Source organism: Ctenocephalides felis, unplaced genomic scaffold (assembly GCF_003426905.1).
Source record: "Ctenocephalides felis isolate EL2017-DRISC unplaced genomic scaffold, ASM342690v1 CF-g0.4_SCAFFOLD_00845, whole genome shotgun sequence".
Classification (NCBI taxonomy): Eukaryota; Metazoa; Arthropoda; class Insecta; order Siphonaptera; family Pulicidae; genus Ctenocephalides; species Ctenocephalides felis.
This window is the reverse complement of record NW_020536999.1, coordinates 13,993,596-14,021,583: the sequence shown is the minus strand read 5'-3', so window position 1 is coordinate 14,021,583 and position 27,988 is coordinate 13,993,596. Positions and strand designations below refer to the sequence as shown.

The 27,988-nt window shown below is 30.6% G+C and overlaps 1 protein-coding gene across 1 annotated transcript; it reads right to left on the bottom strand.

Annotated features, from left to right (window-relative positions):
* Positions 1-26,202, bottom strand: LOC113378330 (protein kinase C-binding protein NELL2-like). Its single transcript, XM_026618870.1, has 18 exons — positions 26,160-26,202; positions 25,847-26,098; positions 21,761-21,914; positions 20,093-20,252; positions 18,957-19,085; positions 16,556-16,711; positions 15,971-16,099; positions 14,914-15,007; positions 14,011-14,214; positions 13,695-13,814; positions 11,948-12,262; positions 11,323-11,449; positions 10,422-10,531; positions 10,062-10,175; positions 9,872-9,942; positions 8,748-8,936; positions 8,301-8,666; positions 1-1,192 (listed from the first exon to the last, which is right to left on the bottom strand). The coding sequence occupies exons 1-18, from the start codon at positions 26,200-26,202 to the stop codon at positions 272-274; spliced, it is 3,654 nt and encodes a 1,217-aa protein (XP_026474655.1). The 3' UTR covers positions 1-271.
* Positions 26,203-27,988: the final 1,786 nt, after the last annotated feature.

Genomic DNA, 27,988 nt, shown 5'->3' with positions numbered 1-27,988 from the left:
TTTCAATACAACGACATTCACTCAAAATATCCTATCTATAGTAGTAATAGATAGAAAATGCACTTTAAATAACAAAGCTGTTTAAACAACAATTTCATAATTTCATAACTCGCCTAAAATGCATTTTGCTACATCCAAAGCTCATTCACACTGCTGTATATCTTACAAGTTAGCATCGTAACACCAAGAGGTTCTTCAAAAATTCATTTATCAACCTCTTAATTATTATAAATCACTTCATTGGTTAAAGATTAAATAAAAATCAAGCACGTCAACCTGGAGCCCTTGCTCTGCCATCTGATGTCACCTCATTCGTTACCTCTGTCGTCACCTGTTCCAAACTTTTACTCCTCGTCTTGTCTTGTGTCACCTCTGGTTGTCGAACTTTTTCCAGTCTAGGTGGATAAAAACTATCAAAAGTCCTGGATTTTGTTTCTTCCTTCTTTGGAATGTTGTGCCAATTGATGGCACCCTCGATATACTTTTTGACCCCACCAGGATGGATACCATGGTTGTCGTTGTTTGTGGTATCATCCAAGTGGCCATAGGAATGTTCTTTAATGACTTGGCCAACTTCGGTGTCCAAATCATGGTACAAATCACTATTGGGATCGATGTTAGTGGATTCAAAAATTTCTTCACTACTAGAGGTAAAATCACTTGGTTTTGGTTTGTATGTACCAGGTTTTGTATTTCGCAGTTGTTTTGGAAGACCTGGATTGGTCTTGGTGGTATATTGTTTGGTTTTACTAGATTGTGCTGAATTTTGAAAATTATTGGCGTATCTCGTAAAATTTTCAAGAAATTGTTTGGCAAGACTGCTGATGTTATATTTAGCAAAATATCCAAAACTAGATTTTGCAGTATCATTATAAATACCTCCAGAAACATTTCTAGTTTGAAGTTCATTACTAACATTACTCTGTGTAAAGTTCTCCACATACTTCCTGGTTGCAACCTCCGTCGACAAACCAGTTTCACCAACACCACCAACATCAATAGAATTATCGCCTTCTTCCCATTTTTGAAAACTAGCATCTCTGGCATCTCGAACAACTTCAGAGATGGAATTCTCGTGCGAGACATCAGGAGAAGAAACGTCAGGTGTTGCCAGATGTGGCTGCTGGCGATGGGTTCTCGATACGTCAGGACTGCAACTGCGAAAATCGAAATTGCAGCAGACGGTCCCATCCTGAGATTGGTACGATCGATTCGTTCGGCGGAAGCGGGATTAATTTTCGTAGACAAAAGGTGGAAGAGAATAAAAATAGAGATTAGAATATTGTAGTAGAAATTAGTTGATGGTAGTTGATAAGGTGTACATAACACTACGAATAACATAATGGTATATAGGAAGCTGAATTAGCTAGTAATTATGGCAGGCAATAAATTCGTGCCAAAAAGGTGTGATTATTCAACTCCTGTTCCTGTTCCAACTCCGGTTTAAAACCATCAATTTATTTTGTATTTTGATCAAAAATTTACTGTCTAAATTGGTGCATTTTAAAATAAATGGAATATTTTAACTATATATTGTCACGGTACTTAAGAATGTATCCACAGCAATATTTTGAAAAACCTGACAACAGCGCAAACAAAACTACACCATCAGTCTTCTTCACCTAACTTCTTTAAAGTCCACGCACTGTTGTCAAATATTTTTTCTAAATATTTGAGCATCAAACTAGTGCAAACTGCTAGAACTTCCCGTACCAATAATTAATTTTTTTAAACACGATTAAATATTTCTTTAAACTTTGAAAAAAAAAATAGATTGTTGAGAAATTTTAAAATTTAAAAAAAATTGACATTGGAACTTTTGAAAAAAATGTTTTTTTTTAATTCAGAAATATTTTGGAAATTTTGAACTTTTTTTCAAAGCAATTGCACTGCTTTAGCTGCAAATAAAATTAAAATAATATCATTTTTACAGAAATTATAATAATGATTGTTCGTCACATAGAGATAGGATAACCGTGTGGGTTGCCACAACTATAGCTCATAGAACTAGTTAAATAAATATTAGAAAAAAATCCTAAAATTTTAAGGTTATATTTTTCAAACACTTTTTTCTAAGATTTCTAATACATTTTAAATTTTTTAATAAACATGTCAATTTTCAAAAATTATCTTTTCCTAATTTATAAAATTTTTTTTATTATGCCATAATCATTTCATTTTGTAATATTCATCAGAATCAAAAACTAGTGCGGAAGCTAATTTATCTATGGCTGAAGCGCTGTTGCCAGATTTCTAGAAATATTGCTTCAAAGCTCCTCAAGCGATGTTGCCAGATTTCTCAAATTATTGCAGTAGATAAAAGTTTGTAAAATTCGCTCTTAAAACTTTACAAATATTCAGCTTCATATATGTGCATTGATAAATTTAAATATGTGCAATATAAAGACAGGCAAATATATATATATATATATATATATATATATATATATACAAATTATTATTTATTAGTCTACATATAAATATCTAAATATCTATTATTAACACTAAAAACCAGTTTCAATATTAGTTTCTAATACCAATTCGTGTTTAAACCAATCACATGTTACGTTATATAAAATTTCAACAGTGCAGTGCCATCTATGAATTACAAAAGTGTGTATATCAATCAAAATCACTCACTTGCAACAAAAAATGATTTTTTTTTTTTTAAATCATGCGTACATTTAGAGTCATGCCCAGAAAAGGAAATTGTTAAATAAAAGAGGAAAAGAAATTAATTGGTTAAGATGAAATTAGAAATAAATAGTAAATAAGATGAAAGATAGCAAATAAATATAATAGTTAAAGTAACTTTTGTAAAAATATATTTTATGTGGTGTTTCAAAGCCAGTGTTTCATAATATGAGATCCGTGACCCACATAGGGGCAGTTTGATAGTTAAATGAGGATTTTTTTAATGCTAGATACAACTCACTATTTAAATATTAGGGGGCGTCCATTAATCACATTATCTATTTTTTCAGGATTTTTGGACCCCTCTCCCCTTGGTGATACGTGATGATATTCAAAATAACCCCCCCCGTATTTTTAGTTACGAGAAAAAACTGTAAACATTTTGTTTTTCTTTAAATGACAACTACTCTCCCTTTCCCTATAAACCTCACGTGATTAATAGAACACCCCTAGGTCCAAAATAAAAATACACTTTTTTGCTAAATCATTTGCGAAAAAAAAATTGTCACAAACGTTTTAAGACTGAATTGGTCTTATCATTAATGTAATATATAAATATTTTTTTGTAATATATTTGTAAATTATGATTTATTATTATTTATTTAGTTGATCTTTTCAGTGTCTCGAAACAAACTTGTTCTTTTAATTGCGTACAACCCGAAAATTGCTTAATAATCAATTGCTCCGACTGCAACACTTCCTATATTGGACAAACTTATAAAAATTTAGAAAAAACGCTAGAACAACACGAAAGAAAAATTTTTATTAACTTTCAAAATTTTTAAAAAAAATTAAAGAACTAAAATCTTGCATGATTTGCACTTAAATCTTTTAAATACGTCATGAGCTTTAGAAAAATATGTTTACGTTTCTTAGCTAATTATATTCAGAATATTTTTACTTAATATAAGAATAAATTCTCCAAAAAAAATTGAACACGGCACTAGATTTTCTAAAAAACTTTCATCATTTTATGTAAATATATTCTTAGACCTTGGCTTCGGCCCTACAACCATATAAAATACATCAAACCATTGATAAATCATAAAATAATAATAATAAGGAACCGATTCTGCCGCATAACAGAAAAATGTTATGGCAAGGCCATGTTACGCTCCAACTTCCATACATTATGCTACTGAATCATACTGAATATTGTCAAAATGTCATGTATTTGCCGTGCATTCAGGCGTTTTATACATAAACTGCAACGCCACGTGTATGTTATGAACCTGAGTCAGAAAGACCCTGTTATCTAACATCGCTTTTTTTTACATTTATGCGGTTTCTAGGTTAGGTTTTCAAAAAATACGCCTGACTGCACACCAACCACGTAGCTTTTGTCAATATTTAGAACGAATTTGTTTGGAAAGTTTTTCTTACCATGGCCTTGCCATAACATTTTTCTATTATGCGGCAGAATCGGTCCCTAAATAATAAAACATGCTTGAAATTAAAATAAGAGGATGAATAAGGAATCATCTTGTGAATTTTGTTTTGGTTCATAAACTCATTTACCAGTTGAGCAGTAGAGTTCATCTTGGGCCGCATTTTTTTCTTCTTATTAAAAATATAAAATTTAACAATAAAATCAAATACACTACACATGAAGAAGACTATAAATTAGATTAATTTTCAAAAAATATTCAGAGAAAAATTTTGAATTTTGACAACTAAATACCACACTAGTAGTGAAAATGGTGATTGTGATGTAAGAAGATATATATATATATATATATATATATATATATATGTTTAGTACAGTAGAGTTTGGTAAGTTATTAAATATTACTTTTTTACCTTATATTTAATTATTTGATTATTTAATTTTTTTTTCTCAAACTCTATCGTACATGTATGTGTTCGTTTAATATAGATATACTGTGTAGACGTAAAGTGGTGTTTGCAAACTTATAAAATAACTCTAAAACAAAAATAAAAACAAAAGTATCATATAAATAAAAAGATAAATTATAAATTTAACCCACATTAATTTTTTTTCAGAATGCACCTAATAATAAATAATAAAGGAAAGTTATGTATTGCATTTTCATACAATAGTATCCATAGTTAAAATTAATATTCATGTATGGATTTTGCAGCAAAATATTTATTTAATTGGTGATGTTGAGACTCAAATTATTATCTTGATGCCATGATGAATAGATTAAGTGGTTTATAAATATTCTTATGTATCATAATATTTGAGTGGCGCACAGATGGCGCACGAATTTACTTAATGTCACATGTTAGTAACAAATATATGAGCGCAATTGTTGTGCGCTCTATCTAAATGTTTATATAAAGAGCTAATACTATTAGAGAATCATTTTTTATTGTTTTGGAAGCAGTTGCGCCCTTGGGAGCAAAGAAATTCGAAAATGTCCTTGTTAAGGACCACCCTAATATAAATATATATAAAATATATTTATATCCAAAAAGAAGTTTTACTTCAAAATTATAATATTTATTACATCTTAGTTAACTTTGTTTCTTCAACGTCATCCAAAACTTTACAAACCAAACCGTGTTTCCTATAATGATTTTGAATAAATCCGGAAGTTTTTGGAATTCCATGATTATTTTGAAAGTTACTGTAAAATCTCGTATTGTTTTTTTTTTTTAAAAAAAAGGCACAAATAAATCCATCATTTTAGCTTTCATTCGGTGCAATCTAAGACCCAACGCCCCAACCAAAAATAAAAAAATAAATCCTCCATACCCAAAATAATAATGACAAAGATAATAGATAAGCGACAGGATAGATAACTATATAGATAATTTTAATATATAGATAATAGTACAGAGATGTTAAAGTTAGTCAGAATTACCGATGCACACAAAACGCGTAATTGCTCACCAGTTGGGCGCAGTACGGCACCTGGGACGAGGATAGAAAAAACACATTCCAACAATTTGAATAAATAAACAACAGGTAAATAATAGTTCAGTTGATTCAGTAATCAACTGTCATCATTGTAGATTATAATAGTAACATTCACTCCAACATTCAGAGGCATACGATCGACGATCAAAAGTTGGCACTGATTTGTTCTGATGAGGGCTTGAATTGTCATCAAACCGTTGTAAACCACACAAACCATAATTGAAATGCACTTTATTTTATACAGAATTTTAATGAATTTTATCTGATCAAACACAAACGTTAAACCCTTCAACATATTATAAAAATGTTCTGATATCTTCAATACAACGCGATGATGGCGACCCGGATGCTTTGGCGCACGGGTCGACCGCGCCGATGTGATGTATTTGCACAGCTATGTATTTACTGTACGATGAAATAAGTAGTTGTAAGTAGCATTTTACTTCAGGGCAAGTAGCTTAAACTACTCAAAATGTAGTAATAATATACTAAATCAATAAAAATTAAGATTTAGCTATTTTAATAACATTTTCCACTATTTAGTTTAATTTTTTTTTTCAATAAAAAATATTCTTACTGTCTTACACTTGCATGTAAAATATTCCATTGAATTTAATTTTGTTTTTGGTTCAATACGTATATAATAAGTGCTTATGTTAACAAAAAAGTATAGTGCAGTCTAATGCAGTAATAAAATTTCTCAAATTCATATTTTTCATCCGATATCTTACAGACGCAACTTACTCTGTGATTGACGTATAAACTCGATTCGGACGAAAACAGTTTACTAGTTAAATTAATATTGAATTTAAAATTACGGTTTGCTGACAATTATTTACCCTCTCGAACAAGCCTCACACATTCATATTAGTATTTATTATTAGTATAGTGTTTTGTTTTAGTTGTGGGAAAGTTGAGCAAATCAATCATGAATAATAAACTTAAAAATAAAAATATGACTTTTAAAAAAATCAACATTCAAAATTTTGATAAAAGTTTTCATATGTAAAAGCCAATGCATAAGTCTACATGCTGGGAATGAATTAAGGGACGAATTCTTTGATAAAATAGAATTGTTATGGTATCACTATGTTATCTCATATCTTTGTATGAGATAATAGTAACAAACTGTCAAAAAGCTGTACGATCAGGCGTTTTACACATAAAACGCATAAACGTCGAATAACAATTTTATCATAAGTGCATAATTTTGATATATCTTTAAAAACACATACGTGAAGTTAGGTTTTATGGGTAAAATGCCTGATCGTACAGCAAATACATAACTTTTTCACAATTAATTACTACCAGCTCATATGAATATAGACCCATAACATTGCATTACCATAACAATTCTATGTTATTGGAGAACAGGCCCCAAAATGATGTGTTGATTTCAAAAGTATACCTATAAAAAAATCTAAAAAATATACAAAACTCTTGTATGACTAATTATATGCAACATCTAACTCATATAATGAAATTTATATGACTTGAATCCAATCTATATAAGTTTTCTAATATTAGTGGTGCCCTAAAGTCTACCTTGTGGAACTCGCAGCTCTATGTTTCTAGTACATCGATATGTGGGGGTATTAGGCGGCGCTGTTATATAATCAATATAGTAAAATTCATATGACTTGAATCCAATCTATATAAGTTTTGTAAGATAAATGGTACCCAAAAGTGAACCTTGTGGAACTCCTTGCTCTATATTCCTAGTACATCGATTATGTGGGTTATTAGGTGGCGCTATTTTATAATGTTTGAGAAATTATTAATTTCAAATATATTTTCTACACTTTATGAAGAGTTTAGATGTTACATATAAAGAAAACTTTCTCAAAACTAAAACAAGAACACTAAAGTACACAAAAGGCGCGTCTGTATTAATAAAAGCTCAAGTTAATTTTCATGTTAGCACAATTTTTACATGCCCGGCAAGCAGCAGGTAGCTCACACACAAACCAAGAATATAACTATGTAATCTTATAAACATTATAACTGTCTATGAAACTATTTTTTTTTTATATATTCATTAATTTCTATCATATAATCAACAATTTTCTAACATTTATTCTGCTAACTGTTTTTACAGTTTCTAACATTTTCACACCTACATTCTATATCAGACTGTTCAATCATATTGTGAATGTTTTAGTGATTAAATTATAACTAGTGGTGTATGGCATCGTGCCTTAAGGCAAGTTGCTGGAACTTGTAGTACCGTGATGAAATGATCGAGAAAACTTTGAGAGTAGTTCGAAATTTTCAAAAAAAAAAATCTGATATTTTCAAAAATTTCAAAATTCTCAAAAAATTAAAAAATCGATTTTTTTCAAAAATTACAAAAAAAATCCGAACTTCTAAAAAAATTACAAAATTTTGAAAAAATTTCAAAATTATCAAAAAAAAATCAAATTAAAAAAAATGAAAAAATTTCTTGTAAACATACACATAAGTTGTATGTAAAAAACGCTCTTCGCCCAATATAATAAGCACTTATTAATTCACAGTATGAATTTATAATAAATAATCTATTTGAAATTTTTTAAAACAATTATCGAACATTTTCATTCCTCGAATTTTTAATTATGGTACTGTGAGTTCCAGCAATTTGCCTTAAGCCACGATGCCATGCACCCCACTGGTTATAATTCAACTACCAAAACACTCATTTAGCAAAAATATCATCCTGTATCTTATTACTACAACTGACCTTGCACTCGCACACCGAGCAATCATCCATGGTCCACTTTTCCCCATGACTCCTAAATCCTTCTGGTACGACCTGCGTACCATTTCCAGAATCCCCGTCTTTCTTAAAATTCCCCAATGCGTTATTCTGATCCCTGCAGGGCCTATTGCTCTTCGTATTGTTACTGATTGTAGTAACCAATAGGCCATTGTAATTGAAGACGTTTTCGTACATCTGATCTAGAGATGATAAAGATTTTTCTGAAGTCGATGAAGTCGAGCAGGGATCAGGCAGGCATCGGGGACAGCAGTCACCTGGACGAACCACTGCTTCGCTGCCGCAGGTGACTGGTGGACATTCCATGGGCCAGCAGTCTATTTCACCATACTAAAAAATAATAATTTACAATATTATTATAATAAAACAATTATCAACAATTATATCATTATTATGTTTTTTTCTGCTCACTAGACATTCACAAGTCTGACATCGATAAATCCATTTCTCTCCGCTGGTGAATTCGACTTGCTCCAATTCCTGATGTTTGCAAGGCTTGTCGGGATTGCACTGTGGACAGCAACGCTCGTCAACCGGACCATGAGTGCAGTTGCAGACTTTTTGATGACATGACATGACTCCTCGATTGCATAAACACTCCTTGAAAAAGAAACAAATACGTGGTATGATTTTTCTCACTCAAATGTTTCAATTTCTTGTAGAAAATATATATTACATTATATATATATCTTCTATATATATAAAAATGAGTCGGGTTTTCCTTCCTGACGAAATAACTCCAGAACGCACGAACCGATTTCGACAATTTTGCATTCGTTGTAAAGGTCTCGGACTCCGCAAGGTTTATAGCTAAGAAAATTAGTGGTGCATGGCATCGTGCCCTAATGCATATTGCTGGAACTTCACGCACCGTAATTAAAAATTCGAGTAATGACATTAGTGAGAATTATCAGAATTATGATTGGTTAAGTCAACAAGGAATTCTTGCCGCAAAGAATAATGATGTACACGCACTGAATTTCACCATTCAATCAAAAATTGCTGGCGATTTGGTGACATACCAATGATTCCGACTGGTCTTCCGTTTGACTTCAAACGATTGCAATTTCGAGTTCGCCTTGCGTTCGCAATGACGATTAACAAGTCGCAAGGCCAATCGCTTAGTGTTTACGGGATAAATCTCAAATAGATTACTTAGAAAATCATTGTTTTTCACATTGGCAGTTATACGTTGCCTGTGCACGAGTTGGAAAACCATCCGCTTTGTTTGTGTTAACGTCAGACCAAAAAACAAAAAATGTGGTTTACCAAAGAGCACTTCAATGAAACGGATAATTTGCGGATTCCCTTTCATTTACTTAGAGAAGTTCAACTAAAAAACACTTCATTTTTGTAATCGAAATAAATTCATTACTGTTGTATAATAAAATCAAATTTTTCCTTATCAAATATAAAACAAACAAAAAATTTCTTCATCTTTCTCACGAAACCATCTGGTGGCGAAACGGAGTTCGTCGGGTTTGCTAGTATATATATATATATATATATATTTACAATGTCAGATATATTTTTACCTCACAAGCATGTTCCGGTGGTGCCAAAGCATAACTGCCATTCTGTATTTCAACATCATCGACCATACAATCTATAAAAAATTAAATTTATAATTATATGAACTAGCTTACTATGTTTGTACTATTTGTTTTTCCACATGTTGCAAATTTATAATCAATTAAATTCCATGCAACAAAAAATGTTTCTTACTGAGAGTGCAGTGTGGATCACCAGGTTCACAAATGCATTCGTATCCTCCATCTGTATTGTGGCATCTCGCAGTCGGATGGCATGTATCAATCTTACTTGCACACTCATCGATATCTAAAGTAAAGAAAACAAGAAACAAAATAATAAAACTAGTATTGTAATCTTGAATTGATGACTAAAATAATTTCTGATTTTTATGTTCATTTATTAATTCTTTCACAATAAATAAAAAGCTCAATGATAATAGTATTTGAAATTCATTTAAAAATATATCTTCTGCAGTGTGTATTAAATATACATTTTTACATTTTATAATTTATAAAATTAAGAATGTAATAATAATAATATTTTTATACAAACCTTTGCATTCCCTCTCGTGAAAATCTTCTTTCATAACAGATTCATAGCCGTTTCTGCATTTACAGTAATACCAGCCAGGCATATTAACACACACAGCTTTTTCATCACATCTGAAGATATAAATTAATATAATGAAAGGCTGATTTAAAAGATATTATATGAATTTGATAGAACAAAAAGAAATTAGTATGTGCGACTACATGTTTTGACACTAATTATTTTGATATTTAAATAAAAATAACTAATCTACATATTTTAGAGTTTATTTGATAAAGTATGCTTTTCTAGTACGTTAATAATATAAATATAATAAAATTTGATACCGCAATGAAAAAAAAAATCCAATTTGAATGAAGCTGCTATTTCGATTTCTTTTCAGAACAACATAATTTTTATTTTTTTTGCTTTTAAAGCACTTTTTTAAACTAGTTGGAATTGATATTTTGCCTTGAAGCAAGTTACATAAACTTCTCAATATGTGTGAATAATCGACTTAATCAATAAAAAACTAATAAATTTATGAGTGATTAAAAGTATTCCGATTAGATTTATCACACATAATTGAAAACAAACAAACACCTTAACTTGTATTTTCTAAAAGCAAATTTTCACAAATCAATGATTTTTATAATTGAACCAGTTTCTGTAGGACTTTAATGGTTTAGTATGTTCATTAAGACCAAGTACTCAACGTCAAAAAAACTACCCATTTTCTCAAACTTTGATGATTTTTTAAAATTAAACTACTTGTCGTAAGGCTGTAATATTTCAGTAAGTTCTATAAGACAATGATACATATCGCCAAAAAAAAGGCACGATGCCATGCACCACTAGTTATATTTGAAGTATTTACTAGTATATTTAAAAATATAAAAGATTTATATATTATATGCGGTTTTACCTATGGGTACCTTCTGCACATTCATCCACATCGTATTCGCAGGCTGGCCCTCTAAACATAGGCTGGCAGGTGCATTTATTTGGTGCTGTGCAGGTTCCACCGTTCAGGCACATCTGATTACACACAGCTATAAAAATAGAGAAATTAAAAATTAATTATTTAATTTAGTTGGATAAATTTAAAAAAATTAACGACCAATTCTAACCGTATAGCAGAAAAATGTTATGGCAAGGCCATGTTATGCTCCAACTTCATACATTATGCTACTGAATCATACCGAATACTGTCAAAATGTCATGTATTTGCTGTGCATTCTGGCGTTTCACACATAAACTGCAACGTCACTCCTATGTTATGAACCTGAGTCAGAAAGACCCTGTTATCTAAGATCATTTTTGTGACATTTGTGCGGTTTCTAGGTTAGGTTATTTATCAGATAACCTGAAAAAAACGCCTGACTGCACAGCATCTACATGGGTTTTGTCAATATTTAGAGTTTGTATGGAAAGTTCTTCATAACATAGCCTTGCCATAACATTTATCTGTTATGCGGCAGAATCGGTACCTTAATGGCGCTGTTTAGAAAATTAGATATAATATTATTACCATCTATCACTATACTTACGTAAGCATGTCTTCCCATCCCCAGCATAGCCGTCTTTGCATTTGCATTCATAAGATCCCATTGTGTTCGTACAAACAGCTCTCGATTTGATGTCACACAACCTATTGTCCTTTTCCTCAGCACTCTCAGTCTCTATTTGCGCCTCGTCAACTGGTTGAAGTGCACATTCATCAATGTCTTTGCAGTTGTATGCGTCCAGGCGCTCGTAACCAGGCAGACATTCGCAGATGTAAGAGGATGGTGTGTTCTTGCAGACCGAGTTCTTGTTGCAGTGGTGACCGTGGTGGTCACCTCTGGTGGCACATTCGTCTATATCTAAGAAAATAATAAATTTATTAGAATATAGTTAATAATAATTGATAGATGGTGATGGTAATGATATGAAAAAGTTTTGCCCAAAAGCAGATTTGTCGGGGGGCGTCCATTAATCACGTGATCGACTTTTTAAGGGGGTCTTCCTATGTGATGGGTTGAAAAAATCTAGAATACGGTAGTAAAGCGATTTTAGAAAATTCGAAGTCGTTTTAAAGATACAGCAGGTAAAAGAATGAGCGGTTCGGAGCGCTGAGTTGGAAGTTAGAAAATTTAAACGTGTTTTTCTCAAAACTGTGTTTTTCAAACTTTCCTCCATTGTATCTCAGAAATGGCTGGACCGAATTACTTGAAATTTACAGGACACACTCAATATATTTAAACGCATGGAATGAACTATTATCAATCGAAAATTTTCAAAAAACTTCGATTTTTTATAGCAAAAAACAAAAAAAACGCCTAATTTGCAACTTTTATTTCAAATGTCTATCAAAAATCCAATTTTTTTTATATTTATTTGATTATAGGTCATTCCGTGCTTTTAAGCCTACAAATTAAAACGCCGTTTATTTTTCTTTTTCAGATAAGCCGTTCAGCCGGAATCGTGGAGAAAGTGGGAGCTCTTTTTCGAGGCGGGGGTGTTCAGAGCGCTGTAACTCTAGTTTGACTGAATATTTTTAGCTGAAATTTTATATTTATACTGTCCAAATATGTGTTAATAAATGATAAAAAACTTGAAGCTCTAAAAATTTACTGGTCGTAGAAAAAAAATCCTAAAATATCCCTAAAAAACAGGCCGTCACATAGGAAGACCCCCTTAAGGATTATTGGTGATACGTGGTGATATTTAAAAGAAAATTTCATGACCCTTATAAGTACCGTGTATTTCCCAAGTTCGATAATACTTAAGAAACAAATCTTGGTCATCCACAAAAAACTTCGATTACGCCCTCATGTAAAAATATGGTGTAATTCGTGTAAATATAAAATTAGATGTGTAAATCATATGGGAAACATGTTTCTTATTTGTAATAAAACATATAAAACAGTTCTCGCATGAATTTTCCAAATTTTCCATAATCTTGAGAACAAATATTGTCCGGTCCATCTAAAGGCAAGATTTGAATATTGCGCCACGATTTTTTACTACTTTGGCCACGATATATTTCTACTGGGGTCTAATCACTCATAAATTAATTTATTTTTTATTGATTAAGTCGATTATTTACACATATTGAAAAGTTCATGTAACTTGCGCCAAGGCAAATTACCAATACCAACTAGTTTGATCTAAATTTTATTCTTCGAATATTTCATTATGATACAGAAAGTTCCAGCAATTTGCCTTGAGGCATGAAGCCATGCAATAGTAAAGTAAAGTTAGTCAATATATTAGTAAAGAAACAAATTATTATTATTATTATTTTATACTAACCACTACAAAGTTCTCCATTGCCCGTATAACCTTGGTTGCAGGAACAAGCAAACCTAGTTTGTAAATTGATGCAAGTAGCGTTAACATGACAATTGTGCCCTTGTGAACAGTAATCTGTCCCTAAAGTTAGGTCATTCACATTGAAGAAATTTGGTTAATTTGTTAATAAAATATTAGTAGTTGCCATCCAATATTATTAGTTGTCCAAAAACATCCAAAAATCAGCACAAGCAAGAAATGGAAAGAAGAAGACATGTTAGTATATAAATGATAGGCTGATGGTTTTGGTAAGTAGCTAGTTGTCTAGATCTGTTACCTCTGCAGACTTTGCAGCATTTTCCGGGCACTTGTATGGCCAAATGTTGCGGGCAGTCTAATTTGGGACAATCGTCCGGTTTGCAACTCATACTGCCGTCATCGCAAGTGCAGGTCCAACAAGCAGGTAGTCCATCATTGCCGGGTAAGATCCTTTTTCTTGCGGCTCCATGTTCATATATCACTTTATCTGAATAACATTCTCCTGAGGAAAAAAATAATCAATCAATAATCAATAAGAGTCATATATAGTTTGATAATCAATGATAATATTGGCCTTAGTGGTGATTGGCCTATTTCTTATGCGTACGTTGCAAATTCTTGGAAATCGTTCATATACAATAATTTTATTTATTTATTAGACACTCAGAAAATACAATAATTTTCTATAAGTCTTTGTGATGTGTTGATATCTAGTGATGAAACACACTATACTAAGTACTAATTCATATCAAATAATGTACTCGTATTATTTCGTATGACAATTGTGCCGACAAGTTTAGAATGAGAAAAAGGTTTCCGGCTTGTTATATTTGTATTAAAATTCGGTTCTCGCTTGAAGGTTGAAGAATTGATAAATAAAATAATTTAATAAGTAAAATATAAGTTATTTATTAACTGAATTTGTTTTTCCCTTAAATATATAATTCTATACGAGCCTATTATATGTAAAATATAACATAGAACCTAAAATATAATTGTTTACTAGCACGTTTTTTCGTACCTATCTACTCCTATTCTTTATGTAACTAAATATGTAGTCATTTTAGATTAGAACAATAATATTGTTAATATGATATATCGGTATTAATACTGGGTTCCCGGCATTACAAATTTCAAATATCGAATACCGGTATTCAGATTTTAGTACGGAAAGCCCTAGCTCTATGTTTATATAACTTACTCATGCAAGTTTTGCAGCATTCTCCAGGTTTTTGTTCAGGATATGTACAGTTCACAGCCGGACATTGCACCTTATTACATTCAATCACTCCATGCTAAAAAAAATTATATTTAATTAATATTACTATCAACAGATAATACATACTTCGAACTATTATTAACATCCCGAAGGAGAAGCTTATGTTTTCATAAAAAAATCCGATTCGCTAATTTTATGTTTTCTCGACGTTTCTAGCCATTCTGAATCGAATGAGAACAAATTTGGGAAAAGTTTGTGTGTGTGTATGTGTGTTAACAAATTTTTTGCCGTAAATCGACGTTTTCTCAAAAACGGCTGGACCGATTCCAAAAATTTAAAAGCCATTCGATGTATTTCGATGAGAAGTAAGGTTTACAATTTTGCACGATGATCAACCATGCCGTTTCTTTGTAAACACCAGAAAAGTGAAAAAATTTTCGTCCACGTTTTAACCCGCAATTCTGACTCGATTTTGAAAAATCAAAAACTATTCGAAAGGTATTGATTGGGTATGATACCAATTAGTTTTAGGTAAAGATCGACCCAACCATTTTCTTGGAATTAACTGTTGAAAACAAATTTAAGCCGATTTTTATGGAATATTTTTTGACGATATATACCATGGTCTTATAGAACTTACAGAAAGATTACGGCTTTACGACAAGTAGTTTAATTTTAAAAATTCATCAAAGTTGTTAAAATTAAAATTAGACGATTGACTTGGTATAATGATAGAGTACCTGGTGTTAATAAACATACTAAACCATTAAAGTCCTACAAAACTGGTTCAATTATAAAAATTGTTGATTTTTGAAAATTTGCTTTTAAAAAATACTCCGAGTTAACGCGTTCGTTCGGTTTCAAATATATGTAATAAATCCACTCGGAATACTTTCAATCACTCATAAATTAATTTAGTTTTTATTGATTAAGTCAATTATTTACACATATCGGGATGCTTTTGCAACTTGCTTTAAGGCAAAATGCCACTTTCAACTAGTTAATTTTTTTATTCAAATTTAAATATGATATGACTTACCACGCAAGTACAAATATCACAATCTTTCTTCCAACTGGCACCATCGATGCGCGTGGTGCCGTTGTCATCACATGATTTCACGCAGTCGCACTGCTCCAACTGCGCCACGTTGCTTTCGGCCTTCACCAGCTGGAAAGAAATTAATTTCAATGTATTTTGAACTCCTAAAGACACCAAATAGTATTACATGATACGTTCATATAATAACAGACACTGAGCTGGAATATCAACGACTCGAGTTTCAAATTCTAGTTGATTGGTTCAAAATAATCCTTTGAATCCAAAAGCCTTTCAAAGAAGTTTTTAAGATATCTGACCAAAATTTTATTCATGATGTTGATTTTGGTCCACAAAGCATTGCAGAACGATTTGAATGATAACGATTGATTAATAAAGCAAAAATGCTTAATTGTAACTAAAAGTTGTACAATACAAATAAAAGCACTCAAACATGCGTCTAATGTTTTTCTAATCTTATCCATCTCTTTCTGTGCAGTAGATATTTCTTTATCACAAAATTCTGTATTTTTTATGTATAATAGTATATATTTATTTATTTATTATATTTCTGATTTTTTTACCAACCCTTTGGGCCAACTCCCTGACGTTCCTGGCAAGAGTTTCTACAGTGTCCCTTAGGGCAGCAAATTCTCCGCAAGTTGGACAACTTAAATTGGCATCAGGACACTGGGTGCTGTGTCCGTGTGCACCTGACACTAGGCTCACAGAGTGCAAGGAACCCTGGAATAAATAGATATAGAATTTATAAATCACTTCTAACTTTATGTTGGTCATACATACTTTTCCCTGTGCTAAATTATATTATTCGTTTAATACTGAATAAAACCATTTTTTTTAATAAAACCATTTCTGGACAAAAGAACTATTTCTGTTTGAATTGATTAATTAGTACACAATTTTAATTCAAGCATTTTATTTTGCTAAAAACACCAATGTAAAGTGCAAGAAAGGCGAACGCACCTGTTGCGTTCGACGTCTAGCTACGGACAACGGTCTCCTTGAAACGTAATCGGTATTCGATTATAAAGAGTTTGTAAAGTCTATATAAGTCAAAAAACAAAAAAAAAACTTAGATTGGATTATACCATGTTTACCATAGAAAGTGGATAAAACTTCCAGTTCGATTGTATTAACAAAATATGGGCGGATGAATAATAACATTATTAATGTAATTAAATTATGTAATATTAAACAAGTAGACTTTGGGGTTTCATTGCTATTATATTACCTCATTGTCTATATAATTCAAACTACACATACTAATACACTTAAAATAAAGTATAAATTTTTTTGATTCTCTAGAAATTCTTTAGAAATACCTTAGTTAGCAAAATACCGTTTGCCGGGTCAGCCAGTATATATATAAATATATATATATATATATATATATATATATATATATATATTAGGGTGGTCCTTAAAACGGTCATTTTCGAATTTCCTTGCTCCCAGGGGCTCAAATGGTTCCAAATTGATAAAAAACAATTCTCTAAAAGGTTTAGCTCTTAATATTAACGTTCAGATAGAGCGCAATTCAATCAAAGTTTGTATGAGAAGAGCATGGAAAAAATTTTGAAAATTAAAAAAAAATGTTTTAGGTATAACTTAGCGACAAATGAATGAGTTTTAATCATTCATTTGTTCGCTAAATTACATCTGAAAAACATTTTAAAAATTTTTGAAAAATTTTCCATGCTATTTCCATACAAAACTTTGATTGAATTGCGCTCTATCTAAACGTTAATATTAAGAGATAAAACTTTCAGAGAATTGTTTTTTATCAATTTGGAACCATTTGAGCCCCTGGGAGCAAGGAAATTCGAAAATGACCATTTTAAGGACCACCCTAATATATATATATATGCATGTCATAGCATTATTGAATTAATCAATAAATTTAATACCTCCAATCTATTACATAATATGGATGTTCTCCATAATATTTTATGAGTACGTCATTAAATTTATGACTTATTTCTCTAATAATCAATGGAATAACATACATATATGTTACCAAATATTTCATCAATTCAGTTGAAAATAATGTAACAAAATTTCAAAAATTAGAAAAAGATGAATCAGAATTCATTGGGACAAAATATCAAGTGAATATAAAATAATAAAAATTAGTATAATACAAAATAGTGCAATATAATAAGTTGCAAATGAAAACTTAATATAGCTCTGAATATTAGTAACTAGAATATCACCATAATTATTCTTTATAATATAGCATTTAAATTCAAAATTTTAATAATTTAAATTTACCCCTTTTGGTCAAACTTTCTATGTAAATATAATTAAATTATTTTGAATCCCTGGTGCATGAAATTTATAAAACTAGATAAAAAATATGCAGTATATTACAACCAAAATGTTTGAAATTTTGTTTGCTGTACATATATTATTTAAATTTAATTATTTTGAAATATTAAACGTGCATTGATGATGGTAAAAATGTATTGTAACTCAATTAATTTAATTCATTTAATTCTAAATACTGTGACGATAAAATTGATGTACTAAATCGTTTTTCATATACATTTTCTATAATAATACTTTTTTTACTCTTTACGAGAAAGGGGATACAGTGGTCTCTTATTTAGGCGTACTGTATTTCATATTTTGCAAGGAAAATTTTTCATAAATATTTAGCCGTACGAAAGTAATTGTAATATAACACATTCACTACTGCGCACGCATATGTTGCGTGAGCCAGGCACCGAACGCAACAGGTGAGTTCGACTTCCTTGCACTTTAGAATCGTGTTTTCAGTCAAATACAATGCTCCAATTAAAATTTTGACCTCTAATTATTTCAAGCACATAAGGTCCTGTTTATCATAATTTGGAACAAAAAATTTCAATTCCAGTTAACATGTTCAGAAATGGTAAAAAGCATTAGCATAGAGTAAAGTATAAGCAACACATTTTAGCAGTTAATTAAAATTTGTTTTAAGCCTTACCTTAAAAAAAGAATGTTTGTTCCTCTGCCCGACCCACAGTTCGAGATCAAGTGCTGTAAAGTTTCTATGAGGGGGCCCTGGTTTGAGAATTCTTCTATATACTGAATGGCAATCGACCAGCATTTCCACCTGAGAAAAATTGAATAAAAATTATTTATATTCAAGCCCAAATATTATTCACATCATAATAATTAAGTAAAAAACTTATACTTCCAAGTCATACAGTCCATCAAATATATAACTAGTTGTGCATGAAATCGTGTCTTAAGGCAAATTTCTGTAACTTCCCGAACAAAAATTAAAATATTTAGAACTTCAGAAAAAAATAGTTCTTGGAGATTTTTAAAATTCTTGAATAAAAATGACCGCTTTGAAAAATTTGAATTTCTTTTATATCTGAAAATATTTTGGAAATTTTGAATTGTTTTAAAGCAATTGCGATACGTTACCTGCGTAGTAACAAAATATAGAAGCGCCGCTTCACAGTATTACAGATAAACTTTGGTACAGAACCCAACTAAAGTACAGTAGAACTCAAATTATCCGATTTAATGGGGACCGGGACCCATTCGGATAATCAAATATTCGGATAATCGGAGTTTTTTTTTTTAAATTGCCATTGGAGAGAAAAAAAGGTTTTGATATTGCACTATTTTTTTATTGAATTAAATGAAAGAAACATGATATTTTCACATGTTTCAAATATAAATAAAATGTACTTATGTACAAGTTTAGAAATAAAAATCATTGTTTTTTAAACATCTCCGTCAATGTAAGCTGTTTTAACTGTAACTTAGACTTTTTTGGGCAATTTTTTTGGGGCATTTTTTTTTCTGAAAGTGATTCGGATAATCGGCGATTCGGATAGTCGGAGTTCGGATAATTGGATGGTTCGGAATTTGGTGTATGCCAAAATGTTCAGAAATCTCTCAAATGTTGAGATATGCAGAAATTTTCATTCTCGATTTTTTGCGATCACTATAACTTACCTTACGGGAAGTTGAAAATTTAAAATGACCTTAATATCATTACATATTAATTCAGATAATGTTCAAAGGTCATTCGGAAGCTCTATTGGTTGGATTAACTACTAAATCCACCTATCCACTTAACCACCTGCTTGACCTGGATCTTACCTGTGATCCAGACACCGAAACCGCCAACTTGTGCCACTTGCCGTCCGCCAGTTCGTATTTGAACACCTCGATGTGAACATGCCGAGAATTGTCCTCCGAAACGTGGGTGTAGTGCAACCGGACCTCGTCCCTTCTGCCACTTGACTGCAGTTCCAAATATCTAGAAGAAAACATTAACTAGTTGGTATTGGTATTTCGCTTTGAGGCAAGTTACATGAACTTCCCGATATGGGTAAATAATCGAATTAAATAATAAAAAAGAAATTAATTTATGAGTCTGATTAAAAGTATTCCGAGTGGATATATTACACATCATTGAAAACGAACGAACACGTTAACTCGGAGTATTTTCTAAAAGCAATTTTTCACAAATCAATGATTTTTATAATTGAACCAGTTTCCGTAGGAATTTAATGTTTCAGTATGCTCATTAAGACCAAGGACTCCCAGTTATACCAACTAAATCGTCTAATTTTAATTTTAACAAACGTCAAAAAAACTACTCATTTTCTCAAACTTTGATGAATATTTAATATAAAACTACTTGTCGTAAGACCGTAATATTTCAGTAAGTTCTATAAGACCATGATATACATCGCCAAAAAGTTCCATAAAAATCGGCTTAAATTTTTTTCAACAGTTAATTACAAGAAAACTGCTCGGTAGATTTTCATCTAAAACTAATCAGTATCATTCCTAACTAATATCTTTCGAAAAGTTTTTGATTTTTTTAAATCGATTCGGTAGTTTGAGCTTGAATGTGGACGAAAAGTTTAACACTTTTTTCCAAATTATAAAGAAACGGCTCGGCCGATAGTCGTACAAAACTGACAAATAATAACCCTCATCGAGATACATCAAATGGCTTTTAAATTTCTGAAATCGGTTCAAGCGTTTTTGAGCAAACGTCGATGAAAAGTCTAATTTTGACAAACGCCAAAAAAACAATACTAATTTTTGCAAACTTTGACAAATTTTTAAAATTAAAAAACTTGTCGTAGGGCAGTAATATTTCAGTATGATCTATGAGACTATGGTAGGTATCTACTGCTAAAAAAATTCGTAAAAATCGCCGAAATTTTTTTTTAACATTTTATTACAAGAAAACGGCTCGGCCGATCTTTACTAAAAACTAATCCCAAACCCAACCAATATCTTCCGAACGGTTTTTGAAGTTTCAAAATCGATTCAGAATTGCGGTCTAAAACGTGGACAAAAAATTCACTTTTCTGCTATTTGCAAAGAAATGGCTTTGCTGATCGTCGCGAAAAATTGATAAACGCTAGTCCTCATCGAGATTCATCGAATGGCTTTTAAATTTTTGACATCGGTGCAGCCGTTTTGGAGAAAACATCGATTTACGGCAAAAATCTCTTCACATACACACACACCCACATACTTATTTCAAATTTGATCTCATCCGATTCAGAATGGCTTGAAACGTCAAGAAAACATAAAATTAGCGAATCGGATTTTTTTGTGAAAACATAAGCTTCTACTTCGGGATGTTAAAAACTTGTGGTACATGGCATCGTGCTTTAAGGCAAACTACGGTGATACAATATTCGAAGAATTTTATGGACAAAATATAAGAGCTAATAAATTGGACGACTACTTTTATTTTCGATTTTTGGACTTAAAATTTAGAAGTAATTTTGATTCCTCTACCTGTCGGCATTGTCGGAGAAAGCAATGATGGTCCCGCTGGTGTCCCGTTCCTGCCGCAGAACCGCCGCCACCGTGAATTCGCCGGCGCAATCGCGCAGCAATTTCGCAGCAGCTCGACAAACTGAGGCTGGAGCACGCAGGTTGCGCTCTTCACCTGATAACAGAAAAAAATGAGTTCAATAACTATATTAATCATAAAAGAACTCATATATGTTGTTACAGCCGAGAAACGCATATATGAGTCTCACCTAAATATATATCGATGCCCGAGGAACTCCGAACTGAATATTTCATAAAGAAATAAATATTTTATTTATCCTGTGGCAAATCTGTGTATAATGATATTACATATATATTCCAGAATTGGCAATTTTTAACGGTTCATGTTGTGAAAATGACTCAGTTAGGAGCGATCCTCGGATCGATTCTTGGCAATGGTGATTTAGAAGCAAGAAGAAAAGCAATATTAGATTAGCAAAAGAACATGATCAGATTTAGAACAAAAGAAGAATGAAGAAATCAGTTGTAAAGATAATAAAACAACAAGAAAATTGGATAGAATATTAAAAAGACTTAATTAAGCGAGACCAATATATAACTAGTCAAAAGTGGCATTTTTCCTTGAGGCAAGTTGCATAACAATCGAAATTGGGATTTAAATATTTAGATAAAATTAGTCAACTGCACAATTACGTATGTCATGTACGTAGTCCATGATATTATTTAATGATTTACATTAACGGTAACATTTTTTACGCAGCTAGAGAAGTTTTGTAAACTTATTTTTCCGCTGATTCCAAAAAAAGACTTCCAAATTTTTGAAATTGGTTCAAGCGGTTTTGAGAAAACGTAGATTTAAGGTAGAAAATCTGTTCACACACACACAAACTTTTTCCAAATTTGGTCTCATTCGATTCAGAATGGCTTGAAACGTCGAGAAACCATAAAATTAGCGAATCCAATTTTTTATGAAAACATAAAATTCTTCTTCAGGAAGTTAATTAACTCAAAATTCATCAAATGAAACAGATACTTAATGATTGTACTTTTTTTCATTTGAAAGTGAACATATGATTTGTTTAAATAATTTAAAAAAAACTAATCAAATTACGTTTATTTATTTTATGTTGACAATTTATTATCAATAATCATTTTTAAGATTAAAAAGTATTACAAATTTTGTAGAAGTTTTTCTATTGCAAACAAATAATTACTTTTGTGAGAAATGTTTTGTTTGGAAACAGAAGTAATATGTGTTTATATATAATTAAGGGATTATTGATGAATAGTATTGAATATTGTTGGCACAAAACAGTTGTTATGGTAACATCAAAGGGGTAGAGATAGAACCTTCAAATATCAATAGCTACATATTTATAAATACTTTTGTATATATATATATATATATATATATATATATATATATATAGTTTCTTCTTGCAATACATATTGTTATTTCATTATTCTTTCTCAAGATTAGTGAAGTTACAGCTTAAAAAAAACTTCAAAATTAGCTGGCTAACTATTAAATATTAACTAAATTAACCCCTTTAGTTATATTTAATTTTTCTATAAATTGTAAACTAAACATTGAATTCAATATTTTGCAGCTCTTATAGATTTCTAACTACAAATTTTCGTACAACTAGTTGCCAAATGTATCGTACTGAATTTTTTCACAAAACTTCATTTGGAGCAGACACAAAATAATTATTTTAATGTTTTTGATACTGCAATGTTGTATTTAATCAATATTCAGTTCTATTAATAATCAGTATTACATCAAATTTAAGACATCATTGTTATATAAATTATTTAGGGAACTAACAAATGGTATTACTTATAAAAAGTATTTTTTAATCCTGAATATTTTTTTTATTAGACGTTAAATACTTTGGATAACAATTTTAATTATAATGATAGATCCTGATAAGTTGTAATATATAGGTTAACATATAAAAAAATCTAATTGTAAGAATGATAAAAATTAACATTTCTATTCAGTTAATTCGAGAAAATCAGTCCTTCAAGTGAAAGAGTGACTAGTTTTATATAATTCGACATTATTCTTTCTTTAGGATTTTGATTAATAATAAATAATTTTAATGTAAATAATTTTGATGATAATTACGGTTCAAAATCGCATTAACGCCTGAAATAAATTTTCAATGTTTTAGAACAAAATTAATTCAACCTTTTGAAGAGCCCACATACTATAAATTGTAATCAAAATCATTTTTGCAAAAGTTTGCGCTTAAATGAATTATATTACCCATTATATATATATATATATATATATATATATATATATATAATAGAATAACGAAATAGTTTCAAGTGATAATGCTGCGCTGGCATAAATAGTTTTTATAGTTTGACAAAAAAAAAGTTTCCGACAAATTTTCTGATTTACTTCAACGAGTGCGAATGCAGTTTGTTCCCTATGGGGATGCCAAACTTTTTATATTTATGTATTATAGTCAAGCAAATATACATCTGAATATATATATATATATATATATATATATATATATATATATATATAAATTTATGCTTCACATTTTGTATAATTTTCAGTACTCCTCAGTAACACACGAGAAAAATGTACTTCAACCATAATGTATATACGTTGAAAAATTAAGCATTATAAAATACACATATGTATTTATATTTATATATATATATACATACATATAAATAAATATATATATATATATATGTATATATATATACTAGATGACCCGACAAAAGTTATCTTGTACCCACGTCTACAATTTTTTAATATCCTATACTAATATTTACCGTTTGCCTAAAAGTAATAATAATTGTTTTTTAAATTGCTCTTCACACAAAAATACATATACATCAATATGAGCGATGTTAAATGTAGAACTCAATTCCCACAATATATTGAAAATTGAAGTCTTTTAAACGGTATAACAAATTCAGAAAAAAATAATATATAGTATCCACGGTGGATTTTTCCACCCAAAATAATTGCTCCAATAATGTTGCCTATAACTTTTATAAAATTCGTACCATATTTTAACTGGTCCTTAGTAATTACATTTTAGTAATAATTTAATATACATTACTATCAGGGACGCTTCTAGGGTCCCCCTATTATTTTACAAGTTTTAACAGTTTATTATTAAAAGTAAATAATTATCATTAATATTTGGCTTTCCAAACATTTTACTTATTTATTTTGGGCATTTTATGCGATTTATTCTATTGAGTAAATCAAAGAGAGCAAAAAATTTCTAGCCTTTCATTATTAAACATAACCATAACATTACATTGATGGTACTTCATGTTGGATTATTTTAATTTAATTTATTATTATTTAAGATATCCAAAATTGCATCTTACACTTCTAATTGATATCGTATTCAACTTTACTATCACATTTAATGTTTTAAAGTGAAAATTTTAACGTATTTTAAAAATATTGTGCAATGATTAGTTAAATATGCCATGAAATTATAGATTTCTTGAATTATATTGAAAAAAAAAAAACTATATTGAAAATTTCATATCCGAATCTTGTGTTGGCCTCTAAGGCGTGCACTCGTATTTTTCACCCTGTCGGTCCTGATTATTACTTAATTTCATATTTGAAGTGAATAAATTTGCCAAATCCTGTTCATATGTGTATCATTCAATCTACCATACATATACTGTATCTTGTATTATTTTAATTTCTGGCACATCTCAGCTGCTTTTTGGCAATAATAATGTAGACATTGCATTTTTCTTATTCATAATTATAAATTTATTATAAATACTCTAATATTGTCTATAGTCATAAGTAAATTAAAATTTTTGGCATATGACAGTTTTCATTTGTTTTCAATGCCTTAAATGTTTTCAATGTCAAACAATGACATGTCGTTTTTTGCAATTTTTTCTATTTATTTCTACAACATTACTATATTTTCATAATCTCATACATCCTAAAAAATTCCCTTAACAAACTTCAAAAAGATTTACCAAAATCCGATTAATCGTTTAGGAGGAGCATATTTACATACATCATTACAGAAGAATTTTATATATATAAGATATTCCATCTTTTCCTCTCACCTTGCAACCTGTAAGCCGGATGGGGTTGTCCTCCCGGAGGTCCAGTGGTCAGGGTCACCCCTCGATGTACGGAGTCCCTGAGACCCAAGGCGTTCAGCACGTCCAGTTGTTGTTGGGGGGCTTCCGCCGCCGCCGCCACTGCCGATGGGACCGTCGTCGAGGTGCTCGAAGAAAGAGGCTGAGGGGCTGCCGATGAAAGGGGCGGCGATTGAGACGTTTCGGATGATGTTGGGCCGGTGGTGAGGCAGAAACCTGGAAAAGATAGAAGATCGATGAAATATGGCAGATGATATATTTATATTATTATTCTAACATTTAATCAATAAACTAGAATTTTCGGATTTCATTGAGAGCATGGTTCAGAACTACTAATGTTGTCATTATTAAAAAATATAAACTAGTGGTGTATGGTATCGTGCCTTAAAGCAAATTGCTCGAACTTCCCGTACCGTAATGAAATATTCGAGGAATAACAAATGATTTCAAATATATCATTATAAATACTCTAACTTTCATTATTCTTATTTTATAGACAAAATATAAGAGCCTATATATTGTACAATTTTAACTGGTCCTGGACATTTTTATATGCTTACATAGAGAGAAAATAAATAAAACTAAATCAACCGGATTTAAAATCAAGGACATTGTCTAATAATTATAAGAATTATATAAACTCAATTTCAAAGATAAAATTATTTATTTCAAATATATAAGTGGGCTTAAGAACTTTAACTAGAATTAGAATTAAAATCCGAATAATTTTGAATATTCAAAAACAACAATTTTTTTGAAATTCAGAAACAAAAGAAATCTCCAAAAATAATCGTTTCTTCAACGTTTTTTGAACCATCCAAATCGGATACTTCGAACAAAATAAAATAAACAGAAAATTTCAAGTGATTAAAAGCAGTTTCTGAATGAAATTATTTACTGTTATTATTTTTTTGATAATGAAGTTTTTTATGCTATTTAGTACAAAAACTTTAAAAACAATTAATTATTCGTTGTTTATGTAAAAAAAAATCATATAAGGGTGTAAATATCTTTATAATAATAAAACTATACATTATAATAGGTTGTCAAAAATCTCCCTTCCGCCTTTTTGTATTATAAACCAAGAGCAAAAAAGCGGAAGGGAGATATTTGACAACCTAATATATAATATAGGTCGGCTATCGATTTGCAACAGTGTTTTCATCAATTCGGTACATTTACCATTTCCAATTTTTAACTTCCCGTAGGGTAAGTTATTGTAATGGGCCGAAAATCGGAATTGAAAATTTTTACATTTCTCGACGTTTTGAAGGTTTCTGAACGTTTTGGCATACCTCAGAAAAAATGGATGTGTGTGTGTGTGTGTGTGTGTGTGTGTGTGTGTGTGTGAGTGTGTATGTATGTATGGATACAAATTTTCGCCCACGTTTTCGGGCGTACGGATCAACCGATTTGAATGGTTTAAAAAACATTCGATTCCTATTAATAAGGAGAAGAGCTCATTAGTTTTTGGCAAAGACAGTTTCAGCAGTTACGGAGATAAGGAGCAAAGAGTGCAGAAAATAGAAATCGAGTTTTTGAGAGAACGGAGCATCCGATTTCAATGATCTAAAAAACATTCAATTAGTAATGATTGGGAGAAGGGGTTATTAGTTTTTCGCAAAGGCAGGCCCAGCCATTACGGAGATACAGAGCTAAATGTACAAAAAATGGCAGTTTTTGAGAGAACTAAGCGTCCGATTCAATTGATTCAAAGAACTTTCTGCTTGTCTTAACAAAATAATTGATTTTGGAAAAAAAAAATTTTGTACAATTTTTTTTTTTTTTTTTTTTTTTTTAATTTTTTGTATATCGAAAATAATTCAGATTTTATTTTTAATTCTGACTATAGTTCTAATATACTTTAAACAAATAATTTCAACTCTGCAATTCAGTTTATATAATTCTTATAAATATTAGACAATGTTACAATATTTATAATAATCTATTTGAAAACATTCAATATTCCTCGAACATTACGTTACGGTACGGGAAGTTCCAGCAATTTGCCTTAAGGCACGATGCCACCCACCCCACTAGTTAAAGTATTATTCATTCATCATACAACCAGTATTTACTACTGAAAAATTGATTTTCGAAATCCAT

What these genes read in the sequence shown, in the direction of transcription:
- LOC113378330 (XM_026618870.1), bottom strand. Translation starts at nt 26,202, where the DNA reads ATGCTCTCAATGAAATCCGAAAATTCTAGTTTATTGATTAAAT. An exon ending in TTTCGGTGTCTGGATCACAG is followed by an intron (nt 19,086 to 20,092) that starts GTAAGATCCAGG and finishes AATTTTTCTCAG; the next exon opens with GTGGAAATGCTGGTCGATTG. An exon ending in GTCAGACTTGTGAATGTCTA is followed by an intron (nt 8,667 to 8,747) that starts GTGAGCAGAAAA and finishes ATTATTTTTTAG; the next exon opens with TATGGTGAAATAGACTGCTG.